This window comes from Rhinolophus hipposideros (assembly GCF_964194185.1).
Source record: "Rhinolophus hipposideros genome assembly, chromosome: 4".
Classification (NCBI taxonomy): domain Eukaryota; kingdom Metazoa; phylum Chordata; class Mammalia; order Chiroptera; family Rhinolophidae; genus Rhinolophus; species Rhinolophus hipposideros.
The window spans coordinates 52,438,726-52,455,021 of record NC_138050.1 but is presented as its reverse complement, the minus strand read 5'-3'; the positions used below and the strand labels follow the sequence as shown (position 1 = coordinate 52,455,021).

Genomic DNA, 16,296 nt, shown 5'->3' with positions numbered 1-16,296 from the left:
CTGCAGAGGCTGGTTCAGTTTCTTGCAAGGATTTTGGCTTTAGGACTTATCTTAATCATGTCCTACATTCTCAGGCCTTAATATTCTCCAAATTGTAATTAAAATCGTAGGAAGCTCCCCTATTCCAGAAGGTTTGAGCTGTGCTAAGTCTTTACAGTCTTAGAAAGAAACTAAACACACCTCCTGCTCAGTCGAGATGCTTTGTATTCTTATTATCATATTGAACACAAGCATTCTTCGACAATAAAAAACCACACACGTTAGAAAATTACAACTTTTGTACAATGTAAAAGGTGTATTCAAACTGTTAATTACAGAGATTTGTGTAAATGAAACTTTAGCAGTGACCCATTTAATTTTGTGGTAATTACTGACAAAATAAGACAAGGATAAATCACAATACAGTATATTTATCTTGAAGGAGAATATTGCACTAACGTATTAAGTTATAGAGTAAGAAAAAGAAGGGGGGCTGTAGAAATAGAAAATGTACATGGAAATCATACCCTAAAATCATGGAGTTAAACTCGCAGAAGGCGCGACTCAGGTGGCTTTCTAAAAAGCCCATCCAAATTGTGGAAGAGCCAGTATTTTCTCCTTAAAATCCGAGGCTCCCTAAGCATCTCCTCTGGCAACATTAAGTCTCCCCTGCGCAGATTCGCCGCCTTAAGCATAACTTTTGCAGGTCCTAGAAATCTGGGAGGCCGAACTGGGGGGCTCTTCCAGCCCTGCTTCGCAATCTTGGCCGCCCTGCGCGCCAGGGGAGGAGCGGCTTGTCTGTGGCAGCGGGCCTAGCGGGATCCCAGGTGCCCCCGAAACTGCCTCGAGGATAGATCATAGTTGGCAAGTGGGTGAAGTGGGTCACGGACACCCCCTTGCCCAATTCGCTTTTTGCAGGTGAATCTGATGGCTTTTTCCTTACCCACCCCTTCGCAGGACTTTTAGTGACTGGTCGAGGAAGGCATTCGGCTCTTCTACGTCTGCCAGTCTTTGTCTGCCACCCCAAGGTCCGGCAGCGGCTTAGCCTAAGGCAACTGGGCCATGCTACTTGGAACTAGCATGGGTCCCCCACTGGAGCCAGTTTCCCGCCAAACTGAATAATCGGTGTAGACACGAGAATGCGGGCAGCCTCCCGTGCCCACAGGCGCCTCGCGCTCGCGCGCGCATCTCACCCATAGAGGCAGGGACCCGCGAGGGCTGCTCTCAGCCGGGGCGGGAGGGGGTGTAAGCCCGTGGAGAGCTCAGATCTTTAAAGGCCACCCTACAGAACTGCGCGGGAAAGATGCGCTCAGTCCAGTCCTCTGCCCCGACTGGTTTGAGCTGGGTGGGCACCCGCGAGGAGCCCCCAGCACCCAGGTGTACAGGACAGTAGCCGGACTGCGATTCTTCTCGGGAAGTTTCCTGCAAAAGAACGGCCCGCAGGCCGAACGGCAGGAGGAGCTGGTGCTGGCCGAGAGGCCTGGTACCCCGTTGCGCCCAGCTTCGCTCCCTTCCCTGCCTCCCTTCCTCCAGAGCGCCCGCGGCTCCTCCCGGCCGGAGTGCGCCACGCTCCCCTCCGGTCCCAGCGTTTTCCTCCCCTTGTCTTTCCTCTTTCATTCATAAACCTGGTGGCTACAGACGCAGCTTGAATATTGACGTCTCTCCCCCAACTGCTCCTCCGTTAACCCAATTACAGAATTCATCAAGAACTGTGTTGAATTATCTCTTTCCATACAGTACCAGCATTAGCCTAATTAAAAGCTATAATGTCTGATATAATGATTAAATCGTTAGCTCTGCTGTAGGGAAGCAATATTTTGTTTTCCCTTCAATTAGAAGCTGATTGAGGTTTTCAGAGCAGGTCAGCTGTGAAATTTGAATTATATGTGTGAGTACTGCTCACAGGGTGAGCCCCTACTCGAAAGCTCCCAGAGATTCTCCAAATGCTTTCACCCAGAGAGCCAGGAGGCACAAAACAACACACACGCACGCACACACAGCGTTGTTTGCTCTTCACTGAGAATTTACGGATTTCACACTGATCGCTGGAGAGGAGGCCTCGCTTGCTTTCGAGGCGAAGGGCTTTTATTTCCTTTTCCTGCATAGGCTCCTGGAGCAGACCTCCACACCCGGACGCTTTCAGTCGAAAGAGAGGACGGTTGACTTGCCCACTTCAGAGAGGCTACAAAGACCTGTTCTATTGCTGCCCCTAATGGCACAGATGTTCTCGAAGTTCCATACTGGCAAGCAAACCCCTCTTCCTTCTTCCTCTCTTCCCCCTCTTCTATTACTATGCTTTTTCCTCTCTAAAACAAAAACAACCCAACAAAAAAACTTTTGCGCTACTTTGGCTGCTTTGACTATGTTTGGGAACAGATGGGCCAAGTTAGCCAGACTAGGGCTCAGTGTGTGTGTGTGTGGGGAGGGGATCGAGAGCGCCCGGGGACCGGGGAGAGATAAGCACCCCCACCCCAGCCCACCCCCCGCCACGACTCCCAGGCCGGTTGCCGGCGCGTCCAGGCGGGCTAACACCCGAACGCGCGCTCTGAGCCCGGGAACAGGGATTGTGGCTGCTGGAGCTGAAGAGGGGCGCTGCGGCGAACAGCTAGGGCCTCAGGCCCCACAGCTCCGCGAGGCCGACGAGAGCGCCGGCGGCCAGCAGACGGCGATCGCGGCCCGCGTGGCGGCTGGGTCAGGGCAGACGCGCGCGGAGCCTGGGCCGGGGTCGCGCACCCGGGCGGGCTGGGCTCCCCCCGCCCCTCAGGGCTCTGAGGGGAAGCCGTGCCTCCGCCCCGCCGCGCGGTGTCCGCCTGCCGCACGCACCCCGCCCCGCGCCGGGGTCCCCTCCCACGCGCGCGCTCCTCCCTCCTCTTCGCCGTCTGTGCCTCCTGCTGGAAGCCTTCCTGTTGGAGGCCCTCCTGTTGGCGAAGAAGACCTCGAAAGCCTCTTCCAACTGAACTGTCTTCCTCTTCTTTTCCTCTCTCCTGCGTTTTCTTTGCTGCCTTCTCGTCTTCCTCGCTCAGATCACTCTTTTCTCTCCCAAAAGCCCTGCGGAGAAATGAGCGGCTACCTCGTGATTTGCTTCCCTAGAACTCTAACTTCAGCCCTTTGGGGCGACACCAGAGCCTGGAAGACTGCTCTGGTCCATCCACGGAGGTGTCTACACGTGACCTCAGCCCTCAAGGGGCCTCGGAAGACACTGGTACCAAACTGTAGGAGGACAGCGGGTACAGGTGGACACATCCCCCAGAGATGGTGTCACCAGGACAGGCCGTCGGCGCCACGCTGGAGAAAGACAGATTTTCGTTTCCTTTGCTTCCCTAACGTGACCTTAGTCTCCCCAGAACTCCTAATCTGTCCATCTCTCTGCCTGGAGCTTGAGACTGGAGCTGGTACAGAAAGTCACCCGCAGGTGCCTGAAAGCTAGCTTTCATGTAAAGATTGCTAGGGACAGGGAGGGGATTCTGTCCAGTGACCCCCTTTACTTCCCAAATTTCTCCTCAGCACAACCACAGGGAAGGGGAGAAGGCAAAAGCCAAGTTTTAGTTACTCCATATAGGCAGTTTAAGCTAATGGTGTTTAAGTCCATAACTCAATGTATTTGAAAGTCAAGGGCTCTTGTATAATTGTCTAAATACATCTCATACATATGTATGCATATATTTTGCGTGTACATATATATGTAAACATGCATTATTGTGTGAACACATATATATATACGTATGCATGTGTATAACTTGTGCATACATATGTATATATGTACACATTCTGTATGTACGCATGTATATCTATACATGTATTGTGTATAGAGATGTATGTAATCATATATAGGCATATATTCTGCGTACACACGTGCATGTATACATATGCGTGTGTGTGTAATTTTCTCTATGATGACTTGGATCTGAATTTTCTTTAAGAATCATGCCCACAAGTGAAACCTAATGAAAGAACAGAAAACATTTTTACTTATCCATATTTCTAAGCTGATCTTCTCTTTGGCATTTTGAGCACAGTAGCACAATTAAGTTTCTGAGTTGTCAAGAGAGCAAACTTGGTCAATTAAGAGTAAACAAATCCTCCAGTGCCTGGCCTTTGAGAAAGTCCTTGGCTTGAAGGAGGATCCTGCCAACCTAGTGGGGGGCAGAAGGGAGAAACAGAATGGGGAGAATGGGTGTTTTTCAAACTGGTTTTGGACTGTTTTCTCTATTTTTAAAGATTTACTGGAGAGAGGGGTCAGAAGGAGCAAGTAATCGAGGCTCCCAGAAGCCATTACCAGCAGGAGTTGATATGACGTTTCTCAATCTTCGTGCCAGGATGGAAGGCACTGAGAGGTCTGGTATGCAGTGCCCTGCCACTGCCTAATTGGCACAGGCGGTGGCTGCCAATCATCTATTGCTTGGCAACAAGTTACACCTGCAGCTCCGGTTTAATACTTATGCACGTGAGCACCCATAGTGTGTGCACTCGCTTGGGCCCAGGGAACACCTCCTCACTAAAAAGGCCTTACGGAGAGCACCCCAAACGCTAAGCAATAGTAGCATGATCTTATACAAGGCTAAACCATTTACCTCCTATTTAGATGCTCTAGAAAACAAGGATAATGTATTTGGAAACAATTTTCAGAAGTATGGCAGAAGGAAACTAGACCATTTCAAAGTCAGCTATCCAAGTTCCCCAAAGCATAAAGCATTCCTGCAATGCACTCTGGAGTGCAGGGTGTTTATAAAATAAATTGCTCCATTGATATGGAAAATAATGTGCCAAGCCTGATTCATACAAAGCATTTTCAGGGGGTCTTAGGCTATTTAGTTTAAAATCTAAATTGAAAAGCAGAGGAAAGAAATCTTTCAATTGCTAAGTGGATAATATAGTTTATAATTTGTAAACCATTTCCTTTATTTCAGCCTTGCTGACTTTCCATAACACACTGGATCTTACTGCACACCCATCGCTTCCAAAATTATCAAAGGAAAAACGGGTCTATAGCTTTCTTAAACAATATTCTTGTTCTTTTTTTGTTCATTCACAATGTAACTGATATTTGGAGGTAGTGCATGAAACAAATCAGAAGATTTAACAAACTCAATTGGTGAAATAAGAAGGTAGTTGAAAACCAAGTTTATAACCTAGATATTTAGTGAAAAATAAACATGAAATGACGTTTCCTTTTTAATGTAATTACATATTATTCAATGAGTTCACTATTAAATGCTGAATGGCCTGAAGTGAAAGCAGTTTAATCTGCAGAGACCAATTTGCTGTTTGTTGCATTCCATACTGTAGCAACTTTGCAATAAAAAACACTACAGTAATAATCATAGTATTTGAGAGGAAAGAAAGCATTATTCTTGTACCTTGGACAAGCTATAGGGTCAGGAAATTCACAACCTCAAAAAAAAATTTTAATAGACAGGAGGGGCGAAGAAGAGGCATCCGCGTACTCACTGCCCAACATAAAGATTCTTATTACTACTCTTTGATCATCATATGTTTATTTCTATTACAAGGTCAGTCACCGGCCTTGGTTAGGCTCTACTTTACCCACCAGCAATCTCCTAAGCACCTCCCTCTCCAGTAAGCAAGCACGAAGACGCTCGTGTTACTCCATGTGGACGCAGGCGGGGTGTGTGGGCTCAACAGATTCTCTGCAAGAAGTCTCTGGGCCACTTTTACATCACTCGATGGGAAAGATAGCCTGAGCGCAATGGTGTTTGAGATTGGATTTGGAAATCTCTTTCACATCCCTGAATCGAAGACACTTTGAGGTTTAAAAACTATAACCGCATGTGGATGCCTTAGTCATTCCAGGAACCAGGCCTTTCGTTTGCATAATGCAGGAAAACAGCACCTGTCGCTCCAGGCCCCTACTTTTCCCAATCGGTTTCAGGCGAGCCTCGCTTCGCTCACGTAGTTTTCGCATTTCTTAGGCAAACAGCTTGTGGAAGATGCGCTCCAGAAGAGCGTGGGCTACATGATTCTTGCGCGATTTTAAACTTTTTCAACTATTGTTGAGTAATTAGATTCCAGATGGATCTTGTTTTCGATCTTCCTAGAAATGCCTTTTTAGGAGGAAGAAGCCAAATTGGGAAAAGTGACTATAACACCTAAACTCATTAAAGGACTCGCCTCCAAAAAAAAAAAAAAAAAAGTTCAGGGCTGATGCTAAAAGAAGCTATGGAGCCAAGCCCGACACAAATGCTCCGCTGTTACGGGAATTATTGAGGCCTGGACTGTGAAGGCCTTGCCTACGAGAGGGGGCACTGGAGAACTTCAGCACACGCGGCAGCGAAACACGCGTCCATAGGAAGGCGAGGGGGACTGAGCTGCCTAAACCTCGCAGGGGATACCTGCTCCCAAGATCGCACCCCTCCTTTCTAGCCCTTGGGCCGAGCTGAGATAAAGGTTCCTGCCTCAGCCCCAACTTTCCCCTTCCTGGAAGGCGCAGAGTTGGCGGGCTGGATAGAGGAGTTGCAGGGTCTCGGTGGCGCTCAGTTAAACCTGGCTGGGGGCTGTATTCCTTTTCCCCCTCCCCCTCTTCCCCGAATGAGTCTTCCTTCGTCTAGCTTTTAAATCCTGTGGTTAATCGTTCCGAGCGCGCGGGCGGGGAGAACCGAGGGTGAGCTCGGGGTTCGCCGCCGCCGCGCGCGCTCGGGAACCAGCGTGGCTGTGACCCCCTCCCGGGCCTCCTTCCCCCTCTCCTTCCTGCCCCTTCTCCCCCCTCCTTCCTCCCCTCCTCCCCGCTCTGCCGCCCGCGCCCACTGTGTCTACTCCCTCCCCACGTCACTCGCCAGCGCGCCATGCAAATCACCGCCGCCGCCAGCTCCCATTGGCCGCGGCGCGCTCATTTAATGGCAGCCCGGGCCCGGCGTATGGCTGCTGGGCCCCGCGCGCCGTCGGCCCCGTGTGCGCCTCCGCTCCCAGCCCACAGCCCTTGGCAGGCAGCGGGCAGCCCGTCCCCGGCTCGGCGGCCCCGGCTTCCTGGCCCTCCCTGCGCGCCTGCGCTCCCTCGGCTGCCCCCGGCCCCCCTCCCCCGCTGCACCGTACCGCCCCCCCGGCGCCCCCTCCGCTCCCCCCTCGGCGCCTCGCTCCCCGCCAGGCACCTGGGACCCGCACACACCCAGCGCACGCGGCGCGCCGTCCTGCTAGAAGTTGCAGCCCGGGAGTTGGAGGCCGCTGAGGACCAAGTGCAGGAGAAAGGAGGCAGCGCGCAGCGGCCGCCGGCGAGGAGGCGGCGGCGATCCCCGGCCCCGGCCCCGCGGATCACTGTCGTCCCGAAAAGTGCACCTGCAACTTGGCCACGACTGCACCTGTTTGTACCGCTCTGCCGAGGGCGACCCGGCGGCGGCGGCGGCGAGGACGGCGACTCCGGCCATCAGCCTCTTTCGCAAGTGGTTTGTGCACGAGGAGAAACTTTCCACCTGTGAGCCGGACGGGCGCTGAGTGCGTGTGTTTTGCCTCTTTTTTTGTTGTATTTGCCTCCACCTCTCCCCTTCTTCTCTCTGCTAAGACCTCTCCCCACACACCCACCCCCAAGTCTCGCTCCGTGTGAGCCCCCCCTCCGTCTCCCCGCCCCCCGACCGTCTATGCCCCAGGCCCTCTCCGCGCGGTGCCGGTGAACCCGCGAGCCGCCCCAATGTACAGCATGATGATGGAGACCGACCTGCACTCGCCTGGCGGCGCCCAGGCCCCCACGAACCTGTCAGGCCCGGCCGGGGCGGGCGGCGGCGGGGGCGGCGGCGGCGGCGGCGGCGGGGGCGCCAAGGCCAACCAGGACCGGGTCAAGCGGCCCATGAACGCCTTTATGGTGTGGTCCCGCGGGCAGAGACGCAAGATGGCCCAGGAGAACCCCAAGATGCACAACTCGGAGATCAGCAAGCGCCTGGGTGCCGAGTGGAAGGTCATGTCCGAAGCCGAGAAACGGCCATTCATCGACGAGGCCAAGCGGCTGCGCGCGTTGCACATGAAGGAGCACCCGGATTACAAGTACCGACCGCGCCGCAAGACCAAGACGCTGCTCAAGAAGGACAAGTACTCCCTGGCCGGCGGGCTGCTCGCTGCGGGTGCGGGCAGCGGCGGCGCGGCCGTGGCCATGGGCGTGGGTGTGGGCGCGGCGGCCGTGGGCCAGCGCCTCGAGAGCCCGGGTGGCGCGGCGGGCGGCGGCTACGCGCACGTCAACGGCTGGGCCAACGGCGCCTACCCCGGCTCTGTGGCGGCGGCGGCGGCGGCCGCGGCCATGATGCAGGAGGCGCAGCTGGCCTACGGGCAGCACCCGGGCGCGGGCGGCGCGCACCCGCACGCGCACCCTGCGCACCCTCACCCGCACCACCCGCACGCGCACCCGCACAACCCGCAGCCCATGCACCGTTACGACATGGGCGCGCTGCAGTACAGCCCCATCTCCAACTCGCAGGGCTACATGAGCGCCTCGCCCTCGGGCTACGGCGGCCTCCCCTACGCCGCCGCGGCCGCCGCTGCGGGCGGTGCGCACCAGAACTCAGCCGTGGCGGCGGCGGCGGCGGCAGCGGCCGCGTCGTCGGGCGCCCTGGGCGCGCTCGGCTCGCTCGTCAAGTCGGAGCCCAGCGGCAGCCCGCCAGCCCCGGCTCACTCGCGGGCGCCGTGCCCCGGGGACCTGCGCGAGATGATCAGCATGTACTTGCCGGCGGGCGAGGGTGGAGACCCGGCGGCGGCCGCAGCCGCCGCGGCGCAGAGCCGGCTGCACTCGCTGCCGCAGCACTACCAGGGCGCGGGCGCGGGCGTCAACGGCACGGTGCCCCTGACGCACATCTAGGGACGCGGGGGACTCTGTGGCCCGCACCGGGCGTGCACGGCGAGGAGCGTGAGGCCCGCCCCGGGCGCCCGGCCTGGCCAGGCGTAGCCTTGCTTTTGTACAGCCATTTCCACGTTCTTGTAAAAAGGAAAACCCTGGCGACAAACACTAGGTCACACACACACACACACACACACACACACACACACCAGCCCCCCATTCGCCTTTCCGGGAGCTCCTAGGGACCGCTAGGTGCGGACAAAGTCGTGCGTTTGAGACTGAACTTCGGTGTTTACTTGAGACTTTTTGTACAGTATTTATCATTCACGGAGGAGGCAGATAGCGTTTCTTTGCTGAAGGGGACACAAAGACCAAACCAAGCAAGAGGCGACTCCAACTTTTCTATCCCGCCGGCGCGCTCACTGTCATCTTGCATTGCTTCCTGATGGCTTTTGGTTTCCCGGGACCCAGTGCTGGGAGCTGTTCTCATTTGTTATCGATGTAGTAAGGCAGATCCAAACACTTAGAAGTTTTTTTGTAGTTGTTATCGCTTTTTTGGATTGGTTTGTTAATTTATACAGAAAGATCCTTCCACCCCTTTCAGATGGCAGCGTTATATTCTGGGTTTTTGTAAAACTTTTCTGTATCTGAGCATTTCAATTTTTTTTGTTGTTTTGTAATTATTTCTTGTAAATGCATTGTAAAATTTTTATTTTTAGGCGTTTCGGCGTGGGGAGGGAGATTCAGATTTATGTACATAGTTTCCTAAAAAGCCTTTTCTTCTAAAAAAACGAAAAAGACACCCTCCCTTTAAAAATGCATCGAGTTTTGAGTCAATAAATTTAAGAGAGAGAAAAGCTCGTTTTTTCCCCCATAAATTTGAAACGTGCTAATTTTTTATGCATGTTTTATGAGCTCAAAATATAATTAGTAAATCTGAAGGAGAAATCAGCGTGGACTGAAAGAGAGGGAACCCCAGGGGAGAGGATACGATTGTCCCGGAGCTTCATTCAGTGGAAGGGAAGAAAGTTAAAATCTATAGATTATTTTGTAGAATTTACAGTGGTAATACAGAATGAGAAATAATTACAAAAACATCGTTTTATTTTGTGGCCCTTTGGTGAGTTTTCATCTGAGAGCCGCCACTGCGGGTTTTTCGATTCCTTGCTGTGGGCTTTGCGTCCTCCAGCTGGCCCGGGATCTGCGCCGCCAGGAGAGAAAATCCTAATGGCGGGACCAGTCCGAGGCTGGATGACAAAGACCACGGAAGGGGCACGGGTGCCCCCTATTCCCCTGCAATTAAAAAGATTGCAGGTGGAATTTATCCGGATTTGGCTCAAGGAAACACAATCTCTGAACCAAAATGTACTGTAACCGATCCCCCTCCATCGCTCCTCAGCCTTCCCTCGGGCTTCTTTTTCCTTGGGAAAGAGCAAAATAATTTTGTTGGATTTTCACACACACACAAAATCGGCCACCCCCTTAACCCCGCGTGAACAGGGATGCAAGTTGCTAACCGACGTGAATGCAAAATGCGGTGTTTATTCTTCCTGATGAGATCTGAGGTTGTTTGAGGCTTTACATTTTTTAATTATATTTTTTCTAGGTGTTTAATTGGTACATTGCAGTTTTTTTTCTGGAATTTAAAGTTTTCTGTAAAACTTTGTCTTCAAGTAATCTGACAGCATTAAATATTGCATTTGAAAGTTATACTGTAGCAAATACATTTTGAAATTAGTCACAACATAAAAGTGAAATTATATTTTGAAAAAAAAAAACCTTTAACCCAGATCAAAATATGTTGATTTCATCAACCCCTCATTTTCTCAACATCTTTTCTTGTCTTGGAATGAGTATAGACTATCCATTCAAAAATGGGCCTATGCTAGTGGGTTAATGAGAACCAAATTCAGCCTGCATTTGAGAATAGCTTTAAGTAAAATGCTAACCTGACAATTGACATGTGTAATTTTTTGGAGTCATTTTGATAATTTTGCTTAAACCACTTATTCCTTAAAGTGATTGCAAAAATTTCAAAAAAGGTGTCAACTGCTTCTTCCCAACAAGATAATAAAGTCCCCCCCCCTTTTTTTTTCCTGCGTTAGCAATCAGATCCTTTGTGAATCAGTGGATCCTAAAAGTGTTTGCATGTATGTGGATTGCCACACACAGTCCCCTCTGGGAGATGCTTTGGGAAGTGCTGTAATGCTCTGTTAACTCACTAGCCAGTTTGAGGGCCAGGCCACATTTACTCTGAAATACACAGAGTTAATTAAATGGATTCTCTTCAGTTCTTTTGCTAGGTCCCAATCTCAACATCTTCCTGCACTTACTAAAGTGGCGGACATGTGTGGCCATACTCACTTATGTGTATGTCCAAGTTTGTATGTATTCTCAACTCTTGGCATGTAAGTCTTAGCTCATCACACATATTAGTAATGTGGGTCACGCTTGAAATGTTTCAAACTATAAAAAGTTAGCGGTATTCCAGGAACTCCAGGCAGAGCTATCCGTTGGTTTCCTGGAAGGTGGACTTATAGTTTGGCATTTTTGTTGTATGTGCCTCATACATAGTCAGCTAAACTATTCAATGCCTTGGTGCCCCAAGCTACTTTTGTTAAAAACCCAGGAAAATCTTAAAATAGGAATTTCTGAAATTCAGCGAATTCGTTTTGTTGAATAAACGACAGGGAGAAAAATTCTTTAATGACTCCTTTTAAAAACAAGGGGTGAGGGGAGCAAAGATTAGCTAAATTTCGTCACTCAGGACTGAGATCCTATTACACCCGCAGTGTTTCTTCAATTTCAATTCGTGGATTTATTTCACTAGAGAACTGAATTGTGAACTCGGTTCTTGCCACGGTACTCCACGTCGTAGTCACGAAATGAAATATTATATGATGATAATTATATGATGGCTTCATTCACTTCCCAAATCACAGGGCAGTATTTCTATCACTTGTTCCAATTTTGTTTGAAAACCGTGTGGCGAACGCAGACAGGACTCTGGGGGCTTTGTACAAAGTTTGCATAACTTCCTGCCAGGACAACTGCGGGAATTCTTCATAAATCGGCCATTGCCAGCCGCCTGGCTCTCAGCTGAGGGTAGCGGGGTTTGCTTGAGGGGTTTTCCCTCGTTTCTTTCTCCCCCGCCCCCTCCGTCTTTAAAAAAACTACCGGCCCCTTTTGTTGTTCTTGTTGTTAACACAGCCCCACCCCTCAAGGCGCTCTTCTCTCCCCCACCCAACTACCCTGTTTCCCGGAAAATAAGACCTAGCCAGACAATCAGCTCTAATGCATTTTTGGAGCAAAAAATAATGTAAGACCGGGTCTTACTATCCCAGTCTTATTTTACTATAGTATAAGGTCTTATCTAACATAAGATAGGGCCTTATATTAATTTTTGCTCCAAAAGACGCACTAGAGCTGATGGTCCCGCTAGGTCTTATTTTCGGGTTTTCGGGAAACACGGTAGGTGTACTGGATTCATTTTAAAACTAGTAGCGGGTACTGCGCGCCTGATCTGTAGATGTGTGTCGGGTAGCGTGACTGATAGGTCTATTAAAATCATGCGTGTGAGAGAAGAATAACACTCACATTCACGCATTTCATGTTCCTGACAAAGACTGGGCAACGCAGATTTCTGTCTCCAGAAAATGTCCGTTAATTCGAGACACCTGTCCGGGGCTGCAAGCCTCTGGAAGGAGCGCTCCAAGGCGGCCCTGGCTCCTGCACCCGTTGCCCGCGGCCTTCAGCGCTCTCACCCCAGCTTCCGCAGCCTGGCCCGCGGGGCAGAGGCTCCAGAAACATCGGTGGTAGAATGTAATAATAGGTTTGATTCCTTGGAAACTTCAAGTGAAAAGCAGACTTGGCCTTGGCGCAGCTCTTTTTCCAGCGTGACTATTTGGCGGGATTGAAAGGACAGGCCAGGAGGGGAGGGGGAAGGGGGGGTGCGGCCCCCTGGGGCGAGAAGCTGAGGAAGGTGGGCCTTGGTCCTCGCCCCTCAGTCTTGCAGGGTCCGGGGCGGGAGCACTGAGCTAGGGCGGGCGGGGGAGGTGGGCACGCAGGGACCTTCACCCTCGCCCTCTGCTCCCCGCCCCCGGCCACCTCCCCCAGTCCAATGGGGGGGTGCAGAGCTCTTCCTCCCCTTCTTGCCTCTCTCTCCCTCTGCCTTTCTTCCTCCTTCCCTGCCTCCCTCCCTCCTCCCGGCCCATCCTCTCCAGCTGCGAGCCCGCGCCCCCCCCCCCCGCTCCGCCCGCCCCCGGGCACCCAGCAGCGTCGGCGGCGGCGGGCTGCGCCGGGCACCCTGGATCCGGGTCCTGGGTCCCCTCCCGGCGGAGGCAGCCAGCCGCCGCCCCCTCCTCCGCCCACCCCCCGACCCCGGCCTCTCCACGTCGTCCTTCTCTTAGTCTGTTCGCGGTTAAGCCTGAAGAGTGGGCGATTTCCTGGCCTTCCTTTCTCATCCCGCTCAATTCTTTACCTCTCCACCTTTCTGGCATCCCCTTCCTGTCGCTTTATCCACTCACTTCTTCATTTTCTCCTTTCGTCCCCTCCCTCCCTCCCTTCACTGACTCCAGCACCTTCCATTCCGTTTCCCTGCGGTTCTGGCCTTCCCTTTGTCTCTACTCGCCGCCTCCCGTCTCCCCCAAGGCCTGCGACCTGGCCCCTCGCGGTCCCGGCTGAAGCCCTAGGACGCTCCCTCTGAGTCGCGGGTCAGGGTCCGCAGGTGTCAGGAAGCGGCCCGTCCCCCACCTTCCATCCACTGCGTTCCCACGGGCTCTGCGCGAGAGGGATCTGGGGGTCCCCTGGCTCCGCCTTGGAGCCTGTGGCCCTGGCGACCGCTCCCAATTCACTTAGGTGCAGCCTGGACTCGGAGGCCGAGCGGGGTGTCAGCGCCGGCAGGATTAAGATGACTGATACTAGGGAAGAGGGCAGAGTGTTTTTGTGTTTAAAGAGGGAAGGATTAGTAGAGAGAAAGTCCTGACCCCGGGTCAGCTGCAAGTCAAACCCTTTTACAATCAGCCAGCGGAACAAGCGCGTCTCCTGGTCCGGCCGCAACAAGTGGGAGAAAGGAGGGGGAGGGGTGGCAGGGCGGCCTGGTTGCAGCGCGTGATGAAGAGTGGGGGGTGACGTGGAGATGGGGAGATCCACATCCCCGGGCTGGGGAGCGGGAGGGCCGCGGGGCGATGGGGAGACACGCACCCCGGGGCTGAGCAATCAGGAAGGCGGCGGGAAGATGGGAAGACCTACACCCCTGGCTGAGCCAGCGGGAGGGAGACGGGGAGAGGGACAGAACCCTGGCCCCAGCTCTCACTGAGGGGGGTGCAGTGCAGAGGGGCACGGGTGGCGCGAATAAGCGCAGTGCGGGCTTGGAGCTTTACAAGGTTGGATTAGTTAGCTGTCCATCAGAATTTCTTCTTTTTAACTAGAATGCCTTCATCTCCCATTTCCTAAGCAGTCTTCCGGCTGCTCCTCCCATAGGAGCCAGGGGAGAAAGTTCGATGGGCTTTGCTCCAGAAGCTCTGTCTTATAAAAGCAATTTCATTTCCATAAGAAACCAAAACTAAAAGACTAGGTTCTTGGCCGCTCAGCCTTTAGCGTCCTTACCAGTCTTTCCAGAAATCATTGACTTACGTAGATTTTTGCAAAACTTGGTGTGTGTGTGTGTGTGTGTGTGTGTGTGTAGCAGTGCGGGGGGGGGGGGCACGGGGGGTTGAAATATATTAAGGCTGTCACTGGACCTCGTTCTCCGCTGGGATGGAGGAATGAGGCAATACTTTGGGTTTTAAACCATGGCATGGTTTATCAGAGAGTGAAATCCAAGGGGCTCGTCTGAAAAGTAATACAAACTGGAGTTTGCGGTGATGGACCCTGGTGGGAGTGGATCAGGGAAGGAAAGAAAGTGGATACATTTGTCTTCCTTAGCAGTCAGGTTGGGAATTTCTGCTGAAATAACACTGCCATCAAGAGTTTTAACAAATATGAAAAGAAAAAGAAAAAGAAGCCAAACAAGTGATATCTCCAAATAGAAAAATATGTATTTAGAAAGTGAAAAACAAAACAAACAAAAGAAGAGGGTTGCCATATTTTCCTCTAAATTGGCTTTTCATCTTTAAATAAGTAAACGTCAAGGGGAGAGAGAGAGAGAGATTGAGAAAATTAAAAAAAAAACACATGAAACAACTCCAAGGGAACTGGCACACCCACAGCCTACCCTGGGTGACATTGGTACACTAGGGTGGTAAATAGGTTCCGAATTCCAAAGCAAGTAACAGATTGCTACTTGGTAAGTTGCTAAATGTAACCTATGGGGAAAATTTGTCTGTGGCAGAAACTCTGGACATTGTCAGTAATTCTGAATGCCCCACAGGCAGCTCACAAGGATTTAATTGCCCCAGGCACTTCAGAACAAGCGTGTGGGTACATTAAAGATGTTGTTTGTGAAGAACAGCAGGTCATCACATGCAAAGCCTCAAAATAGTCAGCCAGTCAAATCAGTGGAAAAAATCAGCTTTTGTTAGATTTTGCAGTTTCAGGAATTAGGCATTCACTGCAGAGCTGCAGTTTTGAGAAATTGCAATGTCAGGCATGTTCCCAATGGGGAAATATTGTGAGTGTGGAGGAATGTAAGATTGGGTTTGACAATGGGGAAACTGACAAGAGTTATCACCCAGACATTGTTTTCTCTCTGAGCACCCCGAAATGCTAACTAGAGATGATATCTAGTGGCAGCAATAGCACTCTATGTTTGTCCTACACACTTATAAGATTTGAAAACAAGAGTCTTAGACATCTAAAGGACTGACCAAGGATTTCACATGACACAGAATTTATTGGGCAAAGTACATTATAGGTGTACAAAACCTATGAACAGTGTAGTAGCAGTGTCAATATCGACCTTGAGAAATTCAAAGCAGAGGCCAATTTATCGTTGTATTTCTAAGCGACAGAATAGGTGGAAATCTAGGTAAGCATGTTTTAACCTGGGAAAGAATTTAGAAACCACACTTACACGTAATTCAAACTAAAGGGGAAATATCAGAAGTGGAAAAGCCCGACCTTCAAGAAGAAGTTTAACATGAATATCCACGTAGATGGAGAAGTAGGAGCTTTGTTCTTTGTGTAAGAAATTGTACTGAAAAGTAAAGTTTATTCTTGTAAAAATTGGCCGTTTGCATTTTCACCTCACAGAGAAATGACATACTTGTGCTCGAAAAGGAAGACTCAAAGTGAACAGTTACTCAATATGGTTTTTATAGTATGTCTAATCTCTGTTGAACCATAGTACAGCAACATGGGAAAGAATAAGAATTGGAGTAAGACAGAACTGCAGTTGAATCATGGCTTATCACATCTCAGATCCATGTGTGTGGTCAAATGTCCTTACCTATGCATTCATATTTTTCATATGCAAAACAGAAATAATAAAACCAACTTCATAAGAATATAGTCAGGATTAATGATCTAAAATATATACAATATCTAGCAAATAGGCCTTGATAAATGGTCATTTGACATACAAGCCTGGGTCAGTTCAGGCAAGGATA

General features: G+C 51.1%; 2 protein-coding genes across 7 annotated transcripts in view; both read left to right on the top strand.

Moving 5' to 3' along the window:
• LOC308496450 (uncharacterized protein) overlaps nucleotides 1-16,296 on the top strand; it is a 206,773-nt gene that overhangs the window by 155,470 nt on the left and 35,007 nt on the right. Inside the window, exon 1 of one of the 6 annotated variants that reach the window (XM_081045817.1) lies at nucleotides 7,387-7,422. The exons of the other annotated variants lie outside the window; for them this stretch is intronic. The gene's annotated coding sequence lies outside the window, so the exon portion shown is untranslated. Of the gene's footprint in view, nucleotides 1-7,386; nucleotides 7,423-16,296 lie in introns of those variants that run through there. 6 annotated transcript variants of the gene reach the window in all.
• On the top strand, nucleotides 6,969-8,902 carry SOX1 (SRY-box transcription factor 1). Its single transcript, XM_081045812.1, has one exon. The coding sequence runs from the start codon at nucleotides 7,616-7,618 to the stop codon at nucleotides 8,768-8,770; it is 1,155 nt and encodes a 384-aa protein (XP_080901938.1). The 5' UTR covers nucleotides 6,969-7,615; the 3' UTR covers nucleotides 8,771-8,902.